This window comes from Oncorhynchus kisutch, linkage group LG14, assembly GCF_002021735.2.
Source record: "Oncorhynchus kisutch isolate 150728-3 linkage group LG14, Okis_V2, whole genome shotgun sequence".
Lineage (NCBI taxonomy): Eukaryota > Metazoa > Chordata > Actinopteri > Salmoniformes > Salmonidae > Oncorhynchus > Oncorhynchus kisutch.
The window spans coordinates 47765798-47787456 of record NC_034187.2 but is presented as its reverse complement, the minus strand read 5'-3'; the positions used below and the strand labels follow the sequence as shown (position 1 = coordinate 47787456).

General features: G+C 42.7%; 1 protein-coding gene across 1 annotated transcript in view; it reads left to right on the top strand.

Annotated features, from left to right (window-relative positions):
- The first annotated feature begins 1302 nt into the window (after window positions 1-1302).
- Window positions 1303-21659, top strand: part of snx27a (sorting nexin 27a) — a 38290-nt gene continuing 17933 nt past the window's right edge. Inside the window, exons 1-5 of the mRNA XM_020500761.2 lie at window positions 1303-1719; window positions 9569-9800; window positions 14847-15039; window positions 15603-15667; window positions 15751-15855. Of these exons, the coding sequence (XP_020356350.1) occupies window positions 1409-1719; window positions 9569-9800; window positions 14847-15039; window positions 15603-15667; window positions 15751-15855 (906 nt within the window). The 5' untranslated portion in view covers window positions 1303-1408. The remainder of the gene's footprint in view (window positions 1720-9568; window positions 9801-14846; window positions 15040-15602; window positions 15668-15750; window positions 15856-21659) is intronic.

Sequence of the window (21659 nt, the reverse complement as noted above, 5' to 3'; positions counted from 1 at the left end):
GTACACCTCCAATTGACTCAAATTATGTCAATTAGCCTATCAGAAGCTTCTAAAGCCATGACATTTTCGGGGATTTTCCAAGCTGTTTAAAGGCACAGTCAACTTTGTGTATGTAAACTTCTGACCCACTGTAATTGTGATACAGTGAATTATAAATTAAATAATCTGTCTGTAAACAATTGTTGGAAAAATTACTTGTGTCATGGGTAACGATGCTTCGAGGGTGACTGTTGTTGATGTGTGCAGAGGGTCCCTGGTTCGCGCCCGGGTATGGGCGAGGGGACAGTCTAAAGTTATACTGTTACACATGCACAAAGTAGATCTCCTAACTGACTTGCCAAAACTATAGTTTGTTAACAAGAAATTTGTGGAGTGATTGAAAAACAAGTTTGAATGACTCCAACCTAAGTGTATGTAAACTTCCGACTTCAACTGTACATAGGGCAGCAGCCTCTACGGTGCAGGCTTGAGTAACCAGGTGGTAGCCGGCTAGTGGCAATGACTAAGTTCAGGGCAGGGTACTGGGTGGAGGCCAGCTAGTGATGGCTATTTAACAGTCGGGTGGTCCTTAATGATATTTTTGGCTTTCCTGTGTCATCAGGCGCTGTAGGTGTCTTGGAAGGCAGGCAATGTGCCCCCGGTGATAAATTGGGCAGACCGCACCACACTCTGGAGAGCCCTGCGGTTGCGGGTGGTGCAGTTGCCGTACCAGGCGGTGATACAGCCCGACAGGATGCTCTCAATTTTGCATCTGTAAAAGTTTGTGAGGTTCTTAGTGGCCAAGCCGAATTTCTTCAGCCTTCTGAGTTTGAAGAGATGCTCTTGTGCCGTCTACACCACACTGTCTGTGTAGGTGGACCATTTGGGATTGTTAGTGATGTGTACGCAGAGAAACTTGAAGCTTTTCACCTTCTCCACTGCGGGCCCATTGGTGTGGATGGGGGCTTGCTCCCTGTCTCCTGAAGTCCACGATCAGCTCCTTTGTTTTGTTGACGTTGACGTTGAGGGAGAGGTTAATTTCCTGGCACCACTCTGCCAGGGCCCTCACCTCCTCCCAGTAGGCTGTTTCGTCATTGTTGGTAATGAGTAGGACGCTTGATCTGCCTTACCAATCAAAACTACTTAGAAAATGCTAACATATATTTGGTGGAAAACAAATGTATGTTTCTGGAAGATGCACCAAGCTGTCCTGTTTACAACATGACTGAGCAGCGCATTACTGTTGGATTTGAGAAGGGCGCTCCTTCTTCACCGTTTTTTGCCCGTTCACGTCACGGGCCATAGACCGGTGCACGGTGGTTGAGGTTAATAGAACTCCCTCTGAGTCGGTGTCGAGGAGCTAGGCTGAGCGTATTTCTACTTGTTGTTTTGAAACCGCTAAACACCGACCGGAGGCATTGAGTAGAAGATGGCGGATGTTGAAGGCGATGAAATTAAGTCGGCTCTCCCTTCGGCTTCCCGTAATGGACCCGCTGCAGGTTCGGTAGTCGGTACCGGAGTCCAAAATGCTACCCAAGTGACGTCAGGTCCACGAATGGTTAGAATTGTAAAGTCGGAATCAGGATATGGATTCAACGTTCGTGGACAAGTTAGCGAAGGAGGACAACTGCGAAGCATCAATGGGGAATTGTATGCACCTCTTCAGCATGTCAGTGCTGTTTTGCCTGGAGGGGCAGCGGACCGAGCTGGCATATCAAAGGGTGACAGGATTCTGGAGGTGTAAGTCAGATTTCTTTACCCATAATAGAGGCCGTTAGCTGGCTAGCTAGCTACCTCTGGGGAGGACTGATGCCGCGTTCAAAACAACTGTGAACTCAAATCTCCGACTGGGAAACTCGGAAAAAAGGAGCTCGGACGGGGAAAAATCTATTTGAACGGTCATCCAACTCGGGAATCGGCATCATGCTCGCGTTCGAAACAACTGAGAACTCGGAAAGAACGAGTTCAAATCATGACGTCAGTGGTCTTCAGATCGGGAATTCGGAGCTCTAGAAAGAGGCCCTAGTTCCCGAGTTGCAATTTCGAGTTGTATGACCTTTCATATCGAATTCTTCCAATTTCCCGGTTGGTTTGAACACATGGAAGTCGGAGAGTTCCAAGTTGTTTTGAACGTTGCAATAACTAGGTATTTAGCAAAGTGGCTAACGTTAGCTAGCAAGTTGCTAGCTAGTTAACCTCACTGCAGTAATTGGCTGAAACGTTATCTGTAGCTAGCTAGTACACATTAGCTAGCTAGCACCCATGCTAATTAGCTAGCTAGCACCCATGCTAATTAGCTAGCAAGCATTTTAATAAACAAATCCAGGCCGATAATCATTGCACAAATTTGTGAGTAGTATGTTTTCAAATCATCGCACCACCACCACAAACAATATGATCTTTGCTAGCTAATTTGGTAGAGTACGTTTGCGCAGTCAGTGAGTGATTTTTAACACTGCTCATGAGTGTTGAATGTCAGAGTTGTCATTGGTTTCTTGGTAACTTTTTAATCATTTTTTGAAATGGGAGATTCAAAAGATAGGGCTCTCTCTGTCTAGCGTCCTCATGACTGACAGGATTATGACAGTGAGTAGGTCAGTTATTGTCACTCAACCATCTGTAGACCGACAGTTCAACTCAACTGTGTGTGAAATTGTTTTTTTACTCAGTCTGACAGTCTACCATAGGGAGGGGAAGGGGGGCGGGGGATTAGCCTGGTTATGTAGCCAGTCAATCATGCTTTGAAGTGTTTGTTTGCCCTATTTCTGAGTGTATTTGTGTGCAAGTCAGTGTGCCTGGGTGGAGTTGATACAGGAAAACCCGGACCCTCGTTTTGAAAACATTTTGGGGCAAGGCCATCACCTCTAAAATATAATTTTAATCATAACATCAGAGGAGGGAATTAACATTTCATACCTTCCTAAAAAAGTTGCAAAGGAAATGGTCTTCCTTCAATACATTACTCAGTTTATGTAATTGCAGAAGCAGTGCAGTCTGTTCAGGGCACAGATTTTTCTTTTGCGTATTAGTTTGCCTTACTCTTGAGGAACAAGAAAATGGAAACGATACCAAGCTTTTCTTGGTCAATGACAAACGAGAAAGAATGAGGAACATGATCGACAACTTGCTGAGGCATCAAAAGGGTGTTTCTACTTCCAAATGGCACCCTATTCCCTATGTAGTGCACTATGGGCCCTGGTCAAAAAGAGTGCACTATATAAGGGATAGGGTGATATTGGGACGTAAACCTTTGTCTTCCTAACGGTATGTTTTTATCCATCAACTAGCCACTTTGCCTGTGTCGTATGATAAGTAGTGCTAATGTGTCAAATGAATCAACCACTACTGCTTCCCCAGCAATTGGAAATAAACCTGATGTGTGTAGTCAAGTTATTCCCCTAGTGCCTACACCTCTAGCTCACATTAGTGGATCAGGCTTGAAGGTTAGTTTGTTTGTTTACGCATGCACACTTGCTGTTTTACTAGATGGCTTTAGGCTGTTGTCAATCCCTACTTATTTATTGATTGAGGGAAACCTAAAAGTTATGCAATGTTTTATTTTGCAATTTCAATTCATTTAGATCCACCCTTGTCAATGAGTGAAAAATTCTCATGAATTAGCCAGAAATTGGCCAACTCTCTTGGTACTGTCCCTTTTTAAAAAAATTGGACTTTATTCCAATTCAGTTCACCTACCTTTACGTTTCGATAAATGGTATTCATGAGATTAATTTGGCGGATGCTACAGATAACTGTTTTTCTGATTGATAGAAGGATCAAGGCTACATCAAAGCTGTGATGTGGAGAGGGGTTAGCCTACATCTCCCAATATCCCTTTTCTTTCCCCCCCGGTCCCCTCTTTGTCCCCCTGAATAAGCTTGAGGAAAGTTCCCAATACAGATTTGTTTTCAGCCAGCTACGTTTTCCACTTCATATTAAATAGGGTACTTTTTATTTAAAAGGTTTAATTCGCTAGTCTGTCGAGCCCTCTCCTGCTAGAATGAACGACATACATCTTATAGCGATCTATTGATAGGATAGGTGCCTTTCAGTCACAAAGCGAGTGATGACAGGGAAACACAGCAGAGAGGAAGAGGTGAAGCATTTCAATGTGCATATTTTGGACCTAAGCTTGTCTCCTGCCTTTGGGACAACGACTCCCATTGTTAGGGTGGAGACTTGAGCATATAATTTATATACAGATCTCTAGATGCAGTTGAATTTCTTTACACGGAGGGGAGAGAGCATGATGCTTGTGAATTTGTATGTCCCATGCAATGTAATTGGTAACGATGAGTCAAAATCCACAACTTAGCTACGCAGTGTCATGGAGCATAGTAGGCTATTTCTTGTGTGTGGACTGACGACTGAACAGCAAGTGTTGACTAGTTAATAAAGGTGAACTAACTGAACAAAGTCGATCTCCTATATCCTTTTGCCATTCATGAATCATGAAACGTGGTTATGTCTATGGTATCATATCAGGACTAGTATACCAAAGTATTTCTGAAGTTTCCTTTCCTAGGATGTCTGGGCTTGCCAGACAGTGACGCTGAAGTGGGTGACTCTCGTCACTCAGTGTAAGCTCCTGAATTGGCATCGGTGGGAGAGCCTTTCATTTGACTCCCAAATTTGCACAGGCTACAGGTAGACTTAAGCTTTTTGGCGATTATCTGCAGATAAATTATGAAAATAATTGATGACGATGGTGAATCATCATTGCAGGAATAATGGTTCGAGGAGTGTATAATTGAGAGGTACCCGACTCTACGTATTTTAGTGATTTGTGACCCACCGACACTGCCCCGGTTAGAATGGGAATAAAGCAGCCCAAGAGTTCACACATACGCAAACTTTATTTAAACAAACTGATAAAGATGAACATGGGGATGGTAGTGGTTCTGTAATGGACAGAAACGGAGGTAATGAATACAACGGGGCACAGATGCAAAGGACTGTATAGATTGCATATGCTACCTGCAGAGTATTACACAGTTAACGCAGAGGGGCAACATGCAATAGTAGTAACTATGAAGAACAATATACAAATGTCACACAACTCACTTTTGGCACACACACCATCCCACAAGTCCAGATATGAATGAGTCCAGCTGTTGTTGTGCAGGACAGAGATGAGCTTGCTGCTCTCTGACTGCTTGAAGTATTGTGTGACCTGCAGAGTCAAGAGGATGGGCAGCTGTCCGGCCCCTAGTAACCTCCCTAGCAACCTATCAAGGCACAGGTCACATACATCAGAGAGTTTGAGAGGCACGTTTATGGTACTCCCTAGATTCTCAGGCTCCGGTCGTGGGGAATGGGAGTGTGCAGCTCAGGGTTGTGAGGTGCTGATAAGTCACCGGCAGGGAATTTGTAACAGCCACCCCTAAATATGAGCAACATACAAAATAAGTAATTCCATGCTTGAATGTCAGTCTAGAGCCTATTGGTCCCAAGGTAGGTCTGGGCCCCCATCAGAGGTAGGCAAGGAGCAGCTGCGGTTCCTCAACTGAGGCAGGAAAGTTCCCCAGTGCAGGAACCAGAGGAGGACCCAGAGCAGGCCCCAATGGTAAACTTGAGGCCAGATCAGGCGGCAGTGCTGGTGAGCCCAGGGCAGATGGTGGATCAGCTCGGACACCAGAAGAAGGAATAGGTAGTGCCCCTGGGACAGGACACTGGGGGGGGTCTGGTCTGGTGTGTCTCCCACCGTCACATCTGGGGTTGAGTCCAGAGGCAGCAGGACTGAACCTGGATCGGGTGTTGCACGCTGGGCAGGTGCATCCTGGACATACTGAATGGGCTGGGGCAGGTGAAGCTCTACTGCCAGTAACTGGTGGCTGGGTCTCCCCATGGGCCCAGGTCAGGGCTGGAACTCTCATCGGAGGTAGCAGCAGACGGGTCCGGTGCTTCTGCAGGATTCCATAGTTCAGGGACAGGCGGTGAGGAATAGGGTACGGTCAGCAATAGGTTTACTACCGCTTGGCGATGCTGGCCGAGCCAGGGAGAGGGTTCCCCCAGAGTTCGCCGTGCCACCAAAGAGGCAGAATACTAAAGTCACAGTCGTAGTTTGGGTTGGAGAGGGCTCCCCTGACTGGAGAAAGCCCGGGATCTGGTCTGCTATTCGAAGATGCAAAGATCTATTCTGCTCCATACGAACTATATGTTCTTCCTGTACTTCAATCCCATAGGCTCCATAGAAGGGGTATAGTCCACATGGTATTAGTCCACTGTATACCCCGGAGCCATACTCCACTAGACTGCAGGTAGGCAGTATGGAAAGTGCCCTGAATGACCTGCAGAGTCAAGAGGATGGGCAGATTTCCGCCCCCTTAGTAACCTCCCTAGCAACCTATCAGGGCACACGTCACCCAGGTCAGAGAGTTTGAGAAGCAGGTACTTCTCAGGCTATGGTCCTAGGGAATAATGACCTGAGTGTGCCGATAAGCCCAGCAGGGAATTCGTAACAATCATTCTGATCCAAGTATGATAATTAGGGCACACATCGAATCCAGGCATTAAAACGGAAGTGCTGACTTTAGTAGTGCATCCACTAAATGTATTGAAAATGTATTAATTGTATTACCTGCAACTTTCTGAAGAGGCTGTGTGTGTGTGGGTGGGTGGGTGGGTGGGGGGGGGTCTAATACTTTGTGTAGCTGTTAGCGATGATGCTTATAAGGTTTCCCGAAAAAACCTTCTCAATTAAATGTTACCTACAAAGTAGCCTATGCTGACCTGTCAGAATGATATCATGATAATTTATCAATCCAGTGGGTATTTGTTTTGCAAACACTATCATATGTGCACTACAAAAACACAGCTAAACAGCCTCTTGCTAGGTGTGCACTTCAATTAAAGGATAACTACACCTCAAAGTCAACATTTCTCAGGTTTAAGTGTTGTTGTGGACGTGTGATTTTTAAGAGCAAAAACCTGTGAAAAGCGGAAGCCTAAAACAAACATCATTGTGACAGTTTCATATCTTGCAGTAAAAACTTTAATCTCGAGGAGGTGTTAAAGGTTTAATGTTCTCTTACATAGAAAATAGTCCTGATCTTATAGGCTAGGAGTGTCAAAGGTTACTAAAATGAATAAGTAATGATGGAAACAGTGTGTGGCAGGCAGGCAGGCGCTCCCCTGCCCTCTCCCTCAACCCCCTTGGTACTCAGAGGCAGATTAGCCGAGACACCTGATGCTGCTGCCATCTGGCTTCAGCATCGTGAGTTAAGGAGGGAGGCTTGTCACCACCAGGTAAACTTGTAGGGCGTCAGGTAGCCTAGCGGTTAGCGCACTAGTCCAGTAACCGAAAGGTCGCTGGTTAGAATACTCGAGCCGACGTGGTGAAAAATCTGTCTGTACCCTTGAGCAAGGCACTTAACCCTAATTTGCTCCAGCGGCGCTGTACTACTATTGCTGACCCTGTAAAACTAAATATTTTCACTGCACCTATCCGGTGTGTGACAATAAAACACCCAGTGACAAAGTCACCCAGTGACACATTTTGTTACGTTACAGCCTTATTCTAAAAAAAAAATTACAATTTTTTTTGTCCACTCATCAATCTACACACTACCCCATAACGACAGCATAAACAGGTTTGCAGAGATTGTTGCTAATCTATTAAAAATAAATTTGACATTTACATAAGTATTCAGACTCAGTACTTTGTTGAAGCCCCTTGGGCAGCGTTTACAGCCACGGGTCTTCTTGGGTTTGACGCTACAAGCTTAGCACACCTGTATTTGGAGTTTCTCCATTCTCTGCAGATCCTCTCAAACTCTGTCCGGTTGGATGTGGAGCGTCGCTACACAGCTATTTTCAGGTCTCTCCAGAGATGTTTGATCGGGTTCAAGTCCCGGCTCTGGCTGGGCCACTCAAGGACATTGAGACTTGTCCCGAAGCCACTCCTGCATTGTCGTGGCTGTGTGCTTCGAGTCGTTGTCCTGTTGGAAGGTGAACCTTCGCCCCAGTCTGAGGTCCTGAGCACTCTGGATTAGGTTTTCATTGTGGATTTCTCTGTACATTTACTCTGTTCATCTTTCCCTTGATCTTACTAGTCTCCCAGTCCTTGCCGCTGAAAAATATCCCTACAGCATGATGCTGCCACCACCATGTTTCACCTTCGGGATGGTATTGGGGACCTTGAATGCTGCAGACATTTTTTGGTTCCCTTCCCCAGATCTGTGCCTCGACGCAATCCTGTCTCGGAGCTCTACAGACAATTCCTTCGACCTCATGGCTTGGTTTTTGCCCTGACATGCACTGCCAACTGTGGGACCTTATATAGACGTGTGTGCCTTTCCAAATCATGTCCAATCAATTGAATTTACTACAGGTGGACTCCAATCAAGTTGTAGAAACTTCTCAAGGATGAACAATGGGAACAGGATGTACCTGAGCTTGAGTTTTAAGCATATTTATATAAAATAAGGTATTTATTTTTAATAAATGTGCAAACAATTTAAACGTTTTGCTTTGTCATTATGGAGTATTGTGTGTAGATTGATAAGAAAAGACATGCATTTGATCAATTTTAGAATAAGGCTGTAACGTAACAAAATGTGGAAAAAGTGAAGGGGTCTGAATACTTTCCGAATGCACTGTATCTATATATAGTACCAGTTAAAAGTTTGGACACCTACTCATTCAAGGGTTTTTATTTTATTTTCATACATTGTAGAATAATAGTGAAGGCAAACTATTAAATTGTGTTAAACAAATCCAAATATATGTTATATTTAGGATTCTTCAAAGTAGCCACCCTTTGCCTTGATGACAACTTTGCACACTCTTGGCATTCTTTCAACCAGCTTCACCTGGAATGCTTCTCCAACAGTCTTGACAGAGTTCCCACATATGTTGAGCACTTGTTGGCTGCTTTTCCTTCACTCTGCGTTCCAACTCATCCCAAACCAATTGGGTTGAGGTTGGATGATTGTGGAGGCCAAGTAACAGACACATCTCAACATCAACTTGAGATGGTTTTGGATCAGTTGGACCGCGGAGTGAAGGTAAAGCAGCCAACAATTGCTCATGTGTGAGAACTCCTTCAAGACTGTTCAAAAAGCATTCCAGGTGAAGTTGGTTGAGAGAATGCAAGAGCGTGCAAAGCTGTCATCAAGGCAAAGGGTACTTTAAAGTTTCTCATATAAAATATATTTTAATTTAACACTTGTTTTCTTTTTGGTTACTACATGACTCCATATGTGTTATTTCATAGTTTTGATGTCGTCACTATTATTTTACAATGTAGAAAATATTAAAAAGAAAGAAAAAACATGTAATGAGTAGGTGTCCAAACTTTTGACTGGTACTATATACATAAAGTTTTTTTTATTTTTTTACTATTTTATATATATATATTTTTGTAGCGATAGGGAATCGATAGCGAGAGACTCAGCCAACATTAGAAAGAGATGTATATCAGGGGTTAAAGTTTGGCAGGTTACAGAGCTAGACAGAATAAGGCAAACGTGTATAATTTCAGAGAAGGTGTTGGAGGATAGGTCTAACCAAACACTACCACCCTTAACGGGCATAACATGAGCACCGACTGATCCCGTCCCACCATCTCTCACTCTGCGTCCCACAGTAATGGTGTGAGCGTGGAGGGGGCCACCCACAAGCAGGTGGTGGATCTGATCCGGGCCGGGGAGAGGGAACTGGTGCTTTCTGTGCTGTCTGTGCCGCCCCAAGAGGCAGACGGTCTTGAGGCCGGGGATGAGAGCGCCGCCCAGCTCAGCTATGACTACAGCGACAAGCAGGCCGTGCCCATCTCCATCCCCACATTCAAGCACGTGGAGCAGCATGCCGAGAGGTTTGTGGTGAGTAAAAAATACATAGTTTATGGGGAGGTTTCTGGCTGGCCTTGTTTACTAGAGAATGACTAAACTTTTCTAAAAGCCCAATGTGTCTTTTGCAGTGCAGAGTTCGGCCATGCCAAAATGTGTAGGCCTTTGTCAGTAATCACGTACACAATGCGACCTACACTGAGTATACCAAACATTAGGAACACCTTCCTAATATTAAGTTGCACCCCCCCCCCCCTTTTGCCGCCAGAACCTCCTCAATTTGTCGGCGAATGGACTCTACAGGGTGTTGAAAGCATTCCACAGGAATGTTGACTCCAATGCTTCCCACAGTTGTCAAGTTGGCTGGATGTCCTTTGGGTGGTGGATCATTCTTGACACACATGGGAAACTGTTGCGCGTGATACCCAGCGGCGTTGCAGTTCTTGAAACAAACCAGGGCGCCTGTCACCTACCATACCCCGTTCAAAGACAGACATGTTTGGTCTTTCCCCTTCACCGTCTGAATGGCAAACATACATGGATTGTGTATCTGTTGTCTCAAGGCTTAAAAATCCATATTTTAACCTCCTCTTCCCCTTTATCTCCACTGATTTAAAGTGGATTTAACAAATGATCATTATCTTTCATCTGGATTCACCTGGTCAGTCTGTCATGGAAAGAGCAGGTGTTCTTTGTTTTGTTTACAGGGAGTACCAGCACCAGATCAATGTGCCGTGGTATAAGGTATTTGAGGTAGATGTGTACATGAAGGCAGGGTAAAGTTACTAGGCATCAGGATAGATAAGTGTAAAATAAAGAACAGATTAGCAGCAGCAAATGGTGTGTGTGTGTGTGTGGGAGTGTCAATTCATACCCCTTAACTTATTCCACATTTTGTTGTTACAGCATGAATTATTTATTTTTTAAATAGATGTATTTTCTCACCCATCTACACACAATACCCTATAATGCCAAAGCTAAAACATGTTTTTAGAAATGTTTGCTAATTTATTTAAAATTAAATATAGAAATATCTAATTCACACCCCTGAGTCAATACATGTTAGAATCACGTTTGGCAACGAATACAGCCGTGAGTCTTTCTGGGTAAGTCTCTAAGAGATTGTACAATATTTGCACAATATTCTTAAAACAATTATTCAAGCTCTGTCAAGTTGGTTGTTGATCATTGTTAGACTGCCTTTTTCAGGTCTTGCCATATATTTTCAATCCAATTTAAGTCAAAACTAACTAGGCCACTCAGGAAAATGCACTGCTGTCTTGGTAAGCAACTCCAGTGTATATTTGGCCTTGTGTTTTTAGGTTATTGTCCTACTGAAAGGTGAATTTTATCTCCTAGTGTCTGTTGGAAAACAGACTGAATCAGGTTTTCCTCTAGGAATTTGCCTGTGCTTAGTTCTATTGTTTCTTTTTATCCCCCCCAAAATCCATAGTCCTTGCCAATGACAAGCATACCCATAACATGGGTAGCCACCACCATGCTTGAAAATATGAAGAGTGGTACTCTGATGTTCGTTTTGCCCCATACATAATGCTTTGTATTCAGGACATAAAGTTGATTTCTTTGCAGTTTTACTTCAGGGCCTTATTGTAAACAGGATGCATGTTTTGGATAATTTTTATTGTACAGGCTGTAATTTCTTTATGCCGTCATTTAGGTTAGTATTGTGATATGACTACAATGTTGTTGATCCATCCTCCATTTTCTCCTATCACAGCCATTGTTTTAAAGTCACCAATTCTTGAGCCATTTCTGGTAACTGAGTTAGGAAGGACGCCTGTATCTTTGTAGTAACTGGTGTATTGATAACTTCACCATGCTCAAAGGGATATCTTTAAAAAGAAATGTTTTTAACCAATCTACCAATAGATGCCCTTTGCGAGACAATGGAAAGCTTCCCTAACCACTTATTGAATATGGAATGAGTCCCCAAAAAATAATGAAACAAATTCTTACTCCTGAACTGATTTAGGCTTGCCATACCAAAGGGGTTGAATACTTATTAACTCAAGACATTTCAGATTTAATTTTTTATTCATTTGTAAAAATGTCTAAAAACATAATTCCACTTTGACATTATGGGGTATTGTGTGTAGGCCAGTGATACATTATTTAGATTAAATCCATTTGAAATTCAGGCTGTAACCCAACAAAATGTGGAAAAAGTGAAGTGGTGTGAATACTTTCTGAAGGTGAGTGTGCATAGGGTCAGTGCAAGATAATTAATGGTTACCGGGACTAATTATTTAGCAGTTTTATGGCTTGGCGGTAGTAGCTGTCGCACCGCCCTCTGTAGCGCTTTGCAATCAACGGTGGTGCATTTGTCAAACCAAGCGGGATGCAGCCGGTCAAAATGCTCTCGATGGTGCAGCTGTAGAAATGTGAGGATCCGAGGGCCCATGCCAAATATTTTTTTTTGAGGGGGTGGAAGAGGCGCTGCCATGCTCTCTTCATGACTGCAGGTTCTTGTGGACTAAGGCTGTTACGGTGACAGTATTACCGCCACACCAGCGGTCACGAGTCAAATTCCACGTGACCGTTTAGTCACACAACTGGGTTTCTCCAAAACTGCGCTCTGATGCTGCTGATGGTCATTAGTATTCTACCAAACTTTCTAACTGACAGTCGCTTATGTAGCCTAGCCCATAGTCTTATGTTTTGATACGGTGTGTATCACAACTGAGTGAAACATGTTCTTATAAGCCCAGTCATTATGCAATCGCAATGGTGGAATGTAAAGATACCTTAGTAGAAAAGGACTTAAGTGAAAGTCACCCAGTAAAATACTACTTGAGTAAAAGTACATGTAATTGCTCAAATATACATATTTATCAAAAGTAAATATTATTTCATATTCCTTATATTAAGCAAACCAGATGGCACGGTTGGCTTTTTATTTATTTGTAGATTATTCATTTTTTGCGGATAGCCAGAGGCACACTCCAACACCATTTACAAACAAAGCATTTCTGTTTAGTGAGTCCACCAGATCAAAGGCAGCAAGGATGACCAGGTAGGTTCTCTTGATAAGTGAGTGAATAAGTGCTAAGCATTCGAAATGTAATGAGCTGTCAGGGAAAAATTATGGAGTAAAAAGTAGTTGTAAAAGTTGCTAAATGTAAAGTAAAGATACCACCCAAAAAACGAATTGGCATTTTAAAGTAATTTTTCTTAAGTACATGATTTGTGTAATTGTATGTGAAAACAGAGTTTTGACTGGCCACTATTTAAGAGGATCACAGCTTTCTTATGCTGCAATATTTAGTGCTCAATTCTTAAAATTAAGCACATTCATCCACTTTCCAAAGGTGCCACGTGAGTTTCAAGTTTGGGGAAGCTAATTTTCACCATAAAAATGCATATTTTTTTTATACTAAAGAAAAATATAAATGCTACATGCAACAATTTTTAATCCATTTTAGAATAAGAATAAGGCAGTAACGTAACAAAATGTGTGAAATGTCAAGGGGTTTGAATACTTTCCGAATGCACTGTGTATGTACAGTGCATTTGGAAAGTATTCCGAACTCTTGACTTTTTCTACATTTTGTTACCTTACAGCCTTATTCTAAAATGGATTAAAATATTTTTTCCCCCTCATCAATCTACACACTACCCAATCATGACAGAGCATAAACAATTCTTTAATTTAATACAAATATTTTAATATCACATTTACGTAAGTATTTAGACCCTTTACTCAGTACTTTGCTGAAGCACCTTTGACAGTGATTACAGCCTCGAGTCTTCTTGGGTATGACGCTACAAGCTATTTGGGGAGTTTCTCCCATTCTTCTCTGCAGATCCTCTCAAGCTCTTGTCAGGTTGGGTGGGGAGCTTGGCTCTGGCTGGTTCACTCAAGGACATTCAGAGACTTGTCCCTGAAGCCTCTCCTGCGTTGTCTTGGCTGTGTGCTTAGGGCATTGTCCTGTTGGAAGGTGAACCTTCGCCCCAGTCGGAGGTTGTGAGCTCTCTGGAGCAAGTTTTCATCAAAGCGCTCTCTCTGTACCTTGCTCCGTTAATCTTTCCCTCAATGCTGACTAGTCTCTCAGTCCCACATAATGAATTTGGACCAAAGGACAGATTTCCACCGGTATAATGTCCATTGCTCGTGTTTCTTGGACCAAGCAAGTCTCTTCTTCTTATTGGTGTCTTTTAGTAGTGGTTTCTTTTCAGCAATTTGACCATGAAGGCCTGATTTGACGCAGTCTCCTCTGCCCAGTTGATGTTGATGTGTCTCTTTACTTGAACTCTGAAGCATTTTTTGGGGCTGCAATTTCTGAGGCTGTTAACTCTAATGAACTTCTCTGCAGCAGAGGTAACTCTGGGTCTTCCTTTCCTGTGGCGGTCCTCATGAGAGCCAGTTTCTTCATCAGCGCTTGGTTTTTGTGACGGCACTTGAGAAATCTAGTTGAGAACAAGCTCTCATTTACAACTGCGACCTGGCCAAGATAAAGCAAAGCAGTGCGACAAAAACATCAACGCAGAGTTACACATGGGATAAACAAACGTACAGTCAATAACACAATAGAAAAATCTGTATACTGTGTGTGCAAATTAAGTAAGGAGGTAAGGCAATAAATAGGCCAATAGTGGCGAAGTAATTACAATTTAGCAATTTACACTGGAGTGATATGTGCAGATGTGCAAGTAGAAATACTGGTGTACAAAAGAGCAGGAAAAACAAATATGGGGATGAGGTTGGTAGTTGGTGGTGTACAACTTTTGACGTGTGTGTGTGTGTCTGTGTGTCTGTTGTGGGGATTGGAAATGGTGCAGACAATTACATTGATGAAAGCTTACAATCTGTCTGCAATATTAAAGCTGATCTACCACCTAAAAAAATATAAACCTACAAATGTTAACCTAGGCACATTGGTGTTCCCAAATTTAAGTCTAGGTCACACAACAAAATATTTAGAAGCATATGCAACCAAAATGGTCACACTTTAGAGCCCTGTGTACATGTCTCATCTTTTACAAGTGAATACTGTGCATCATTTCCCCTGTGTTCTGTCATATGCCACCTTACCGCTCACCTCGGTCTGTTCCCTACAGGTGTACAACGTGTACATGTCGGGCAGGCAGCTGTGCTCCAAGCGCTACCGGGAGTTTGCTATCCTGAACCAGAACCTGAAGAGGGAGTTTGCCAGTTACACCTTCCCCAAGATCCCAGGGAAGTGGCCCTTCTCCCTGTCTGAGCAGCAGCTGGACACACGCCGCAGGGGCCTGGAGGAGTACCTGGAGAGAGGTGAGAGAGAGGTAGAGTGTACCTGTAGAGAATTGAGGAGAGTTAAAGAAAAGGAAAAAAATTAAGGATGGCAACATAATTCCCTTCAATGATGTGTAATGGACATGCAGATAGTGCCTATAGCGCCAACACCACAGGTATCATATTACACATAGAGATGTGTATATATTACTATTATTACGTTCTATTTCATTCTGTGGTATTACACCCCTTCCATATGTCAGTGCTGGAGATCAGTTGAGGAGAGATGAAAAACAGCACGTGCTTTATTTTTGGAATGCCTGTGTGAGTTAATTAGAGGAACAAGTAGCACAGAAATCGTGAGTTTTTGGAGAAGTGAGAAACCACGTATGCTGTAACGCAGTGTGTCGAACTCCAAGATAGCTCAATCTCCTGCAGACAGATGGCAAATCATTGCAATACTTGTGGAATGCCCTGGAATGTGTATGTACTGGTAATATAACTGCAGTGCACATTGTGTCCAACTTCAAGTGTGCACGTGAATGCAATATGGTACGATGACCTTTTGCTCTCTCTGTTTCTCTTATTTTCTCCTTCTGTAGTTTGTTCAGTACGGGTGATTGGTGAGAGTGACATCATGCAGGAATTCCTTTCTGAATCAGATGAGGTACGTTTGTGCAGACCGTTTCCGTAGCTCCAGGAGAGCATCTTAAAACGCACACTGATACTCACCTTTCCTTTCTCTATCAGAATTACAATGGCGTTTCAGACGTGGAGCTGCGGATAGCCCTGCCAGACAAGACCATAATCTCTGTCAGGGTGCGCAAGAACAGCACAACTGACCAAGTCTACCAGGTATAGAACCGTTTTTATAGAGAAGTTCCTCACTTGTAGTCAAATATATGCTGACCAAACCGGGCGCGCGCGCACGCATGTTGACTTTTGTATCCCGACACCAGACGTGATCAGGACACCCAGGTTGAAGTATCAAAACAAACTCTGAACCAATTATATTAATTTGGAGACATGTCGAAAAGCATTAAACATTTATGGCAATTTAGCTAACTAGCTAATTTGTCCTGGGATATAAACATTGGGTTGTTATTTTACCTGAAACGTCCTCTACTCCGACAACAGATAAAACGGTAAACCGAATTCCTTTCTCGTCATCTCTCCTCCTTCCTCAGGCTTCTTTTTTACTTCTTTGGCGGTTGACAACCAACTTTGCGGGGAGTTACTACAACTGACTGGTGGAGTGTGGATGTCAGTTCATCTTTCAATCACCCACGTGGGTATATGCTCCTAAACACCAATGAGGGGATGGCACGTGGGTATATGCTCTCAAAAACCAATGAGAAGATGGGAGAGGCCGGGCTTGCAGCGCGTTGAGTGTCACAAATAGAACCTATTTCTATTTTAGCGCCTAGTCACGCAGACGCTCGGTGCAATGACTGAATAACATGTATGTGTACATTTATTTTGCGACGCGAGCGGTATGGTCAGCATGTGTAACCATTTTGGTTGCATATGCTCCTAAATATTGTGCTGTGCCACCTGAAATTTTATTTTGGGAGCAACTGTGCGCCAGAAAAATAAAATCACCCAGATATTTGTTATAATGATTAGGCTTCGCTGTACCGTTGATACCGAGTGCCCCTTAGAAATTGGTTTCTGCCTAGAAAACTGCTCGAACTAGCCTTTTATTCAAGCCATTATTAGAGGGACAGCACAAAGCACGAACAAGGTCGAGAGGGAGAGGAGTTGGCAGCCCCCGACGGTACCACTGGACACCGGTGCTATGGCGCTGGCATTTTCCACCTCTCAAAACATACTGCTAATAAAGTTAACAAAGCACTAACTAGTTTAGCTAGCTACTGTAATGAATAGCTACAGTGCCTTCAGAATGTATTTGCACCCCTCAACTTTTTCCACATTTTGTTACAGCCTGAATTTAAAATGGATTAATTTGACATTTTGTATCACTGGCCTACACACAATACCCCATAAGTGGAATTATGTTTTTCAAAAAATGTTGTCCATAAGTATTCAACCCCTTTTGTTATGGCAAGCCTAAATAAGTTCAGGAGTAAACTTTTGATTAACAAGTCACAAGTTGCATGGACTCTGTGTGCAATAAGTGTTTATTATTTTTTTATGACTACCTCGTCTCTGTACCCCACACATACTGTAAGGTCCCTCAGTTGATCATTGAATTTCAAACACAGATTCAACCACAAAGACCAGGGTGGTTTTCCAATGCCTCGCAAAGATGAGCACTTATTTGTAGATGGGTAAAAAAAGCAGACATTGAATATTCCTTTGTGCATGGTGAAGTTATTTTATCTTTGGATGGCGTATCAGTACACCTTCACTACAAAGATACAGGCGTCCTTCCTAACTCAGTTGCCAGAGAGGAAGGAAACTGCTCAGGGATTTCACCATGAGGCCAATGGTGACTTTAAAACAGTTAGAGTTTAATGGCTGTGATGGGAGAAAATTGAGGAAGGATCAAGAACATTGTAGTTACTCCGCAATACTAACCTAATTGACAGAGTGAAAAGAAGGAAGCCTGTACAGAATATTCCAAAACAGTTTGCAACAAGGCACTAAAGTAAATGTGACAAAGCAATTCACTTTTTGTCCTGAATATAAAGTGTTATGTTTGGGGCAAATCCACTACAACACATTACTGAGTAGCACACTCTATATTTTCAAGAATAGTGGTGGCTGCATCATGTTATGGGTGTGCTTGTAATTGTTAAGAACTAGGGAGAATTTCAGGGTAAAACATATTAAGGAATGGAGCTAATCACAGGCAAAATCCTAGAGGAAAACCTGGAACAGTATGCTTTCCACCAGACCCTGGGAGATGAATTCACTTTCAACAGGACAATAACCTAAAACACAAGGCTCAATATACACCGGAGATGCTTACCAAGACGACATTGAATGTTCCTGAGTGGCCTAGTTTTGACTTACACGGAGTGTACAAAACACTGCTCTTTCCATGACAGACTGACCAGGTAAATCCAGGTGAAACTAGGATCCCTTGTTGATGTCCACTTCAATCTGTGTAGATGAAGGGGAAGGATTTTTAAGCCTTGATAAAACATGGATTGTGTGTGTGTGCCATTCTGTGATTGAAGTGCCTTTGAACAGGTTATGGTAGTAGGTACCAGGCACACCAGTTTGAGTGTGTCAAGAACTGCAACGCTGCTGGTTTTTTCACACTCAACATTTTCTCTGTGTGTATCAAGAATTGTCCACCAGCCAACTTGACACTTGTGGGAAGCATTGGAGTCAACATGGGTCAGCATTTCTGTGGAACAATTTTGACACCTTGTAGAGTCCATGCCCTGACGAATTGAGGCTATTCTGAGGGCAAAAGGGGGTCAAACTCAATACTAGGAAGGTGTTAATCAGTCAATTAGACATTGAAGTTGAACCCTGTAAGAATCTTGCATCTACAGTGCATTTAGGAAGTATTCAGACCCTTTTTTCCCCCACATTTTGTTACGTTACAGCCTTATTCTAAAATGGATCCAATTTTGATAAAATTTGATAAAATTCTCTCACCAATCTTCACACAATAATGACAAAGCAAAACGTTATTTTTTTATTTTTGCAAATGTATTAAAAATGTTACTGAAATATCACATTTACATAAGTACTCAGACCATTTACTCAGTACTTTGTTGAAGCACCTTTGTCAGCGATTACAGCCTCGAGTGTACTTTGGTATGACGCTACAAGCTTGGCACACCTGTATTTAGGGAGTTTCTCCCATTCTTCTCTGCAGATCCTCTCAAGCTCTGTCAGGTTGAATGGGGAGCGTTGCTGCACAGCTATTTTCCGGTCTCTCCAGAGATTTTTGGTTGGGTTCAAGTTTGGGCTCTGGCTGGGCCACTCAAGGATATTCAGAGACTTGTCCCGAAACCACTCTTGCATCGTCTTGGCTGTGTGCTTAGGGTCATTGTACTGTTGGAAGGTGAACATTCACCCCAGTTTGAGGTCCTGAGTGCTCTGGAGCAGGTTTTCATCAAGGATCTCTCTACTTTGTTCCTTTCATCTTTCCATCTATGCTGACTAGTCTCCCAGTCCTTTTTGCCACTGAAAAACATCCCCACAGCATGATGATGCTGCCACCACCATGCTTCACAGTTGGGATGGTGCCAGGTTTCTTCCAGATGTGACGCTTGGCATTCAGGCCAAAGAGTTCAATCTTAGTATCATCAAATCAGAGAATATTGTTTCTCATGGTCTGAGAGTCTATAGGTGCCTTTTGGCAAACTCCAAGCGGGCTGTCGTGTCTTTTTTACTGAGGAGTCTCTTCCATAAACGCCTGATTTGGTGGAGTGCTGCAGAGATGGTTGTCCTTTTGGAAGGTTCTCCCATCTTCAAAGGGGAACTCTAGAGCTCTCTGAGTGACCATCGGGTTCTTGGTCACCTCCCTGGCCAAGGCTCTTCTCCCCCGATTGCTCAATTTGGCCAGGCAGCCAGCTCTAGGAAGAGTCTTAGTGTGTACAAACTTCTTCCATTTAAGATTGATGGAGACCACTGTGTTCTTGGGGACATTCAATGCTGCAGCCATTTTTTTGGTACCCTTCCCCAGATTTGTGCCTCGAAAACAATCCTGTCTCGGTACTCAACAGACAATTGCTTCGACCTCATGGCTTGGTTTTTGCTCTGACTTGCACTGTCAAATGTGGGACCTTACATAGAAAGATGTGTGTGCCTTTCCAAAACATGTCCAATCAATTGAATTTACCACAGGTGGACACCAAGTTATAGAAACATCTCAAGGATGATCAATTGAAACAGGATTCACCTGAGCTCAATTTCAAGTCCCATAACAAAGGGTCTGAATACTTATGTAGGTAAGGCGTTTCTGTATTTAAAAAAAAAAGAATCTGTTTTCAGTTTATCGTTATGAGGTATTTCTGATGAGAATAAGGCTATAAAAAGTTGAGTCAAGGGGTCTGAACTGTAGCTGTCACTTTAGAAAAAAACTTATGTTTGTTGTATTGTATAACTACTAGGTGTAGTGGAACTACTAGGGATGCACAATGTATCGGTAAGCATATTAGCTAAAAATGCCAATGTCGGCATCGGCCTGATATGCAAAACCGATGTCAAAGCTGATGTGCATACCTATATAACGTAGGTAGTTGAAGTAATGATGCCACACAAATACTGCGCTACACATGCAACACAGCATTCCTAACCTAGCCCACAATGTCTGCTGTGTGGATCTATTTTGAAGTTTCAAAGGAAGATAACAAGAAGGTCATATGTAAAATTTGTGCTGCTATTATTTCCCGAGGGGAGAAAGTGGTATCTTTCAATACCATAAATGTAATTACTCATTTGAAAGTGCATCACCCCCAGACTTTCAGCGACTACTTAGAACAAAAGCAGAAAAAAATTAAGTGTACACTTCCAACAAGTTCAAGTCAAGCAGTCATTTGAAAGAGTAAGACAATTTCAACAAGAATATAATGGGATTCATTGCCCTTGACAATCAACCGTTCTCTGTCGTGGATGATATTGGCTCTTGCCGACTGGTCGAGCACCTCGAGCCCCGGTACACACTACCAAGTAGGCGCTATTTTTCAGATGTTGCCCTACCGGAGTTACAGTATTGTTGAAACGCACATCCAGAGGAAAGCCTTATTGCATTGGTCAAGAATGTGCTGGTTCTCATACCGCTGCTGGCATTTCAATGGCATTTGAGAACATGTTTGAAACTTGGAAAAATGAACACACTCCTAGCTCCATTCGAACAAGTGACTGGAGAAATAAGCTCATCAACTGCGTCTGCAGCAGACGTGATACCCTCTGTCATGGCATTGAAACGCCTGCTCAACAGAACTGCAGACGGGTTAAAACTTGTAAAAGTACTCTACTAGAGGCTGTGAACAAGCAGTTTGGTGGCATTCTCTCTGAGCCTCTTTACTGTGTTGCCACCATGCTCTATGCTAGGTACAAGGACCGCTACTTTGATGCAGACAACAAACAGGGTTTACGTGAAATGTTACACAGCTGGACAAGATAGAAACAGACTTTGACAGTGCGCAACGACGAAGGTGACCCACGACAGAAGAGGCGGGGTATTGTGTGTAGATTGAGGGGGGGGGGGGGGGGACTCAATTTTAGAATAAGGCTGTAATGTAACAAAATTTGGAAAAGGTCAAGGTATCTGAATACTTTCCGAATGCATTGTATGTTGAATAGGTGGGCCAATTTGCACATTGGAATTGCATGTACAAATGTCGACCTGCATGAAAATCCTTAATTTTTTTAAGTGCAAAAAATTTTGATCACAATGTAAACCCTGTTTGGCCCCATTTTTCTTTCTAGAAATACCTTTTAATATGCTACAGTACTTTACAAACTGTTCATATACACCCTTTTTAAAGAGACAATTTTCAATGTAATGCATCTCAGTAGGTAAATAGAGATTTTACACAATGTAGAAACCTAATTCTACCAATTTAGTTTTTTTGTATCAAGATTTTAGCTTTGTAATACACAAATCTTTACAGGGTTACATATTAGTTTCTGGGGCGCATGTGTTTCAAAAGTAGCTAGAATTGATATAGTTCCAATATACACTGCTCAAAAAAATAAAGGGAAAACTTAAACAACACAATGTAACT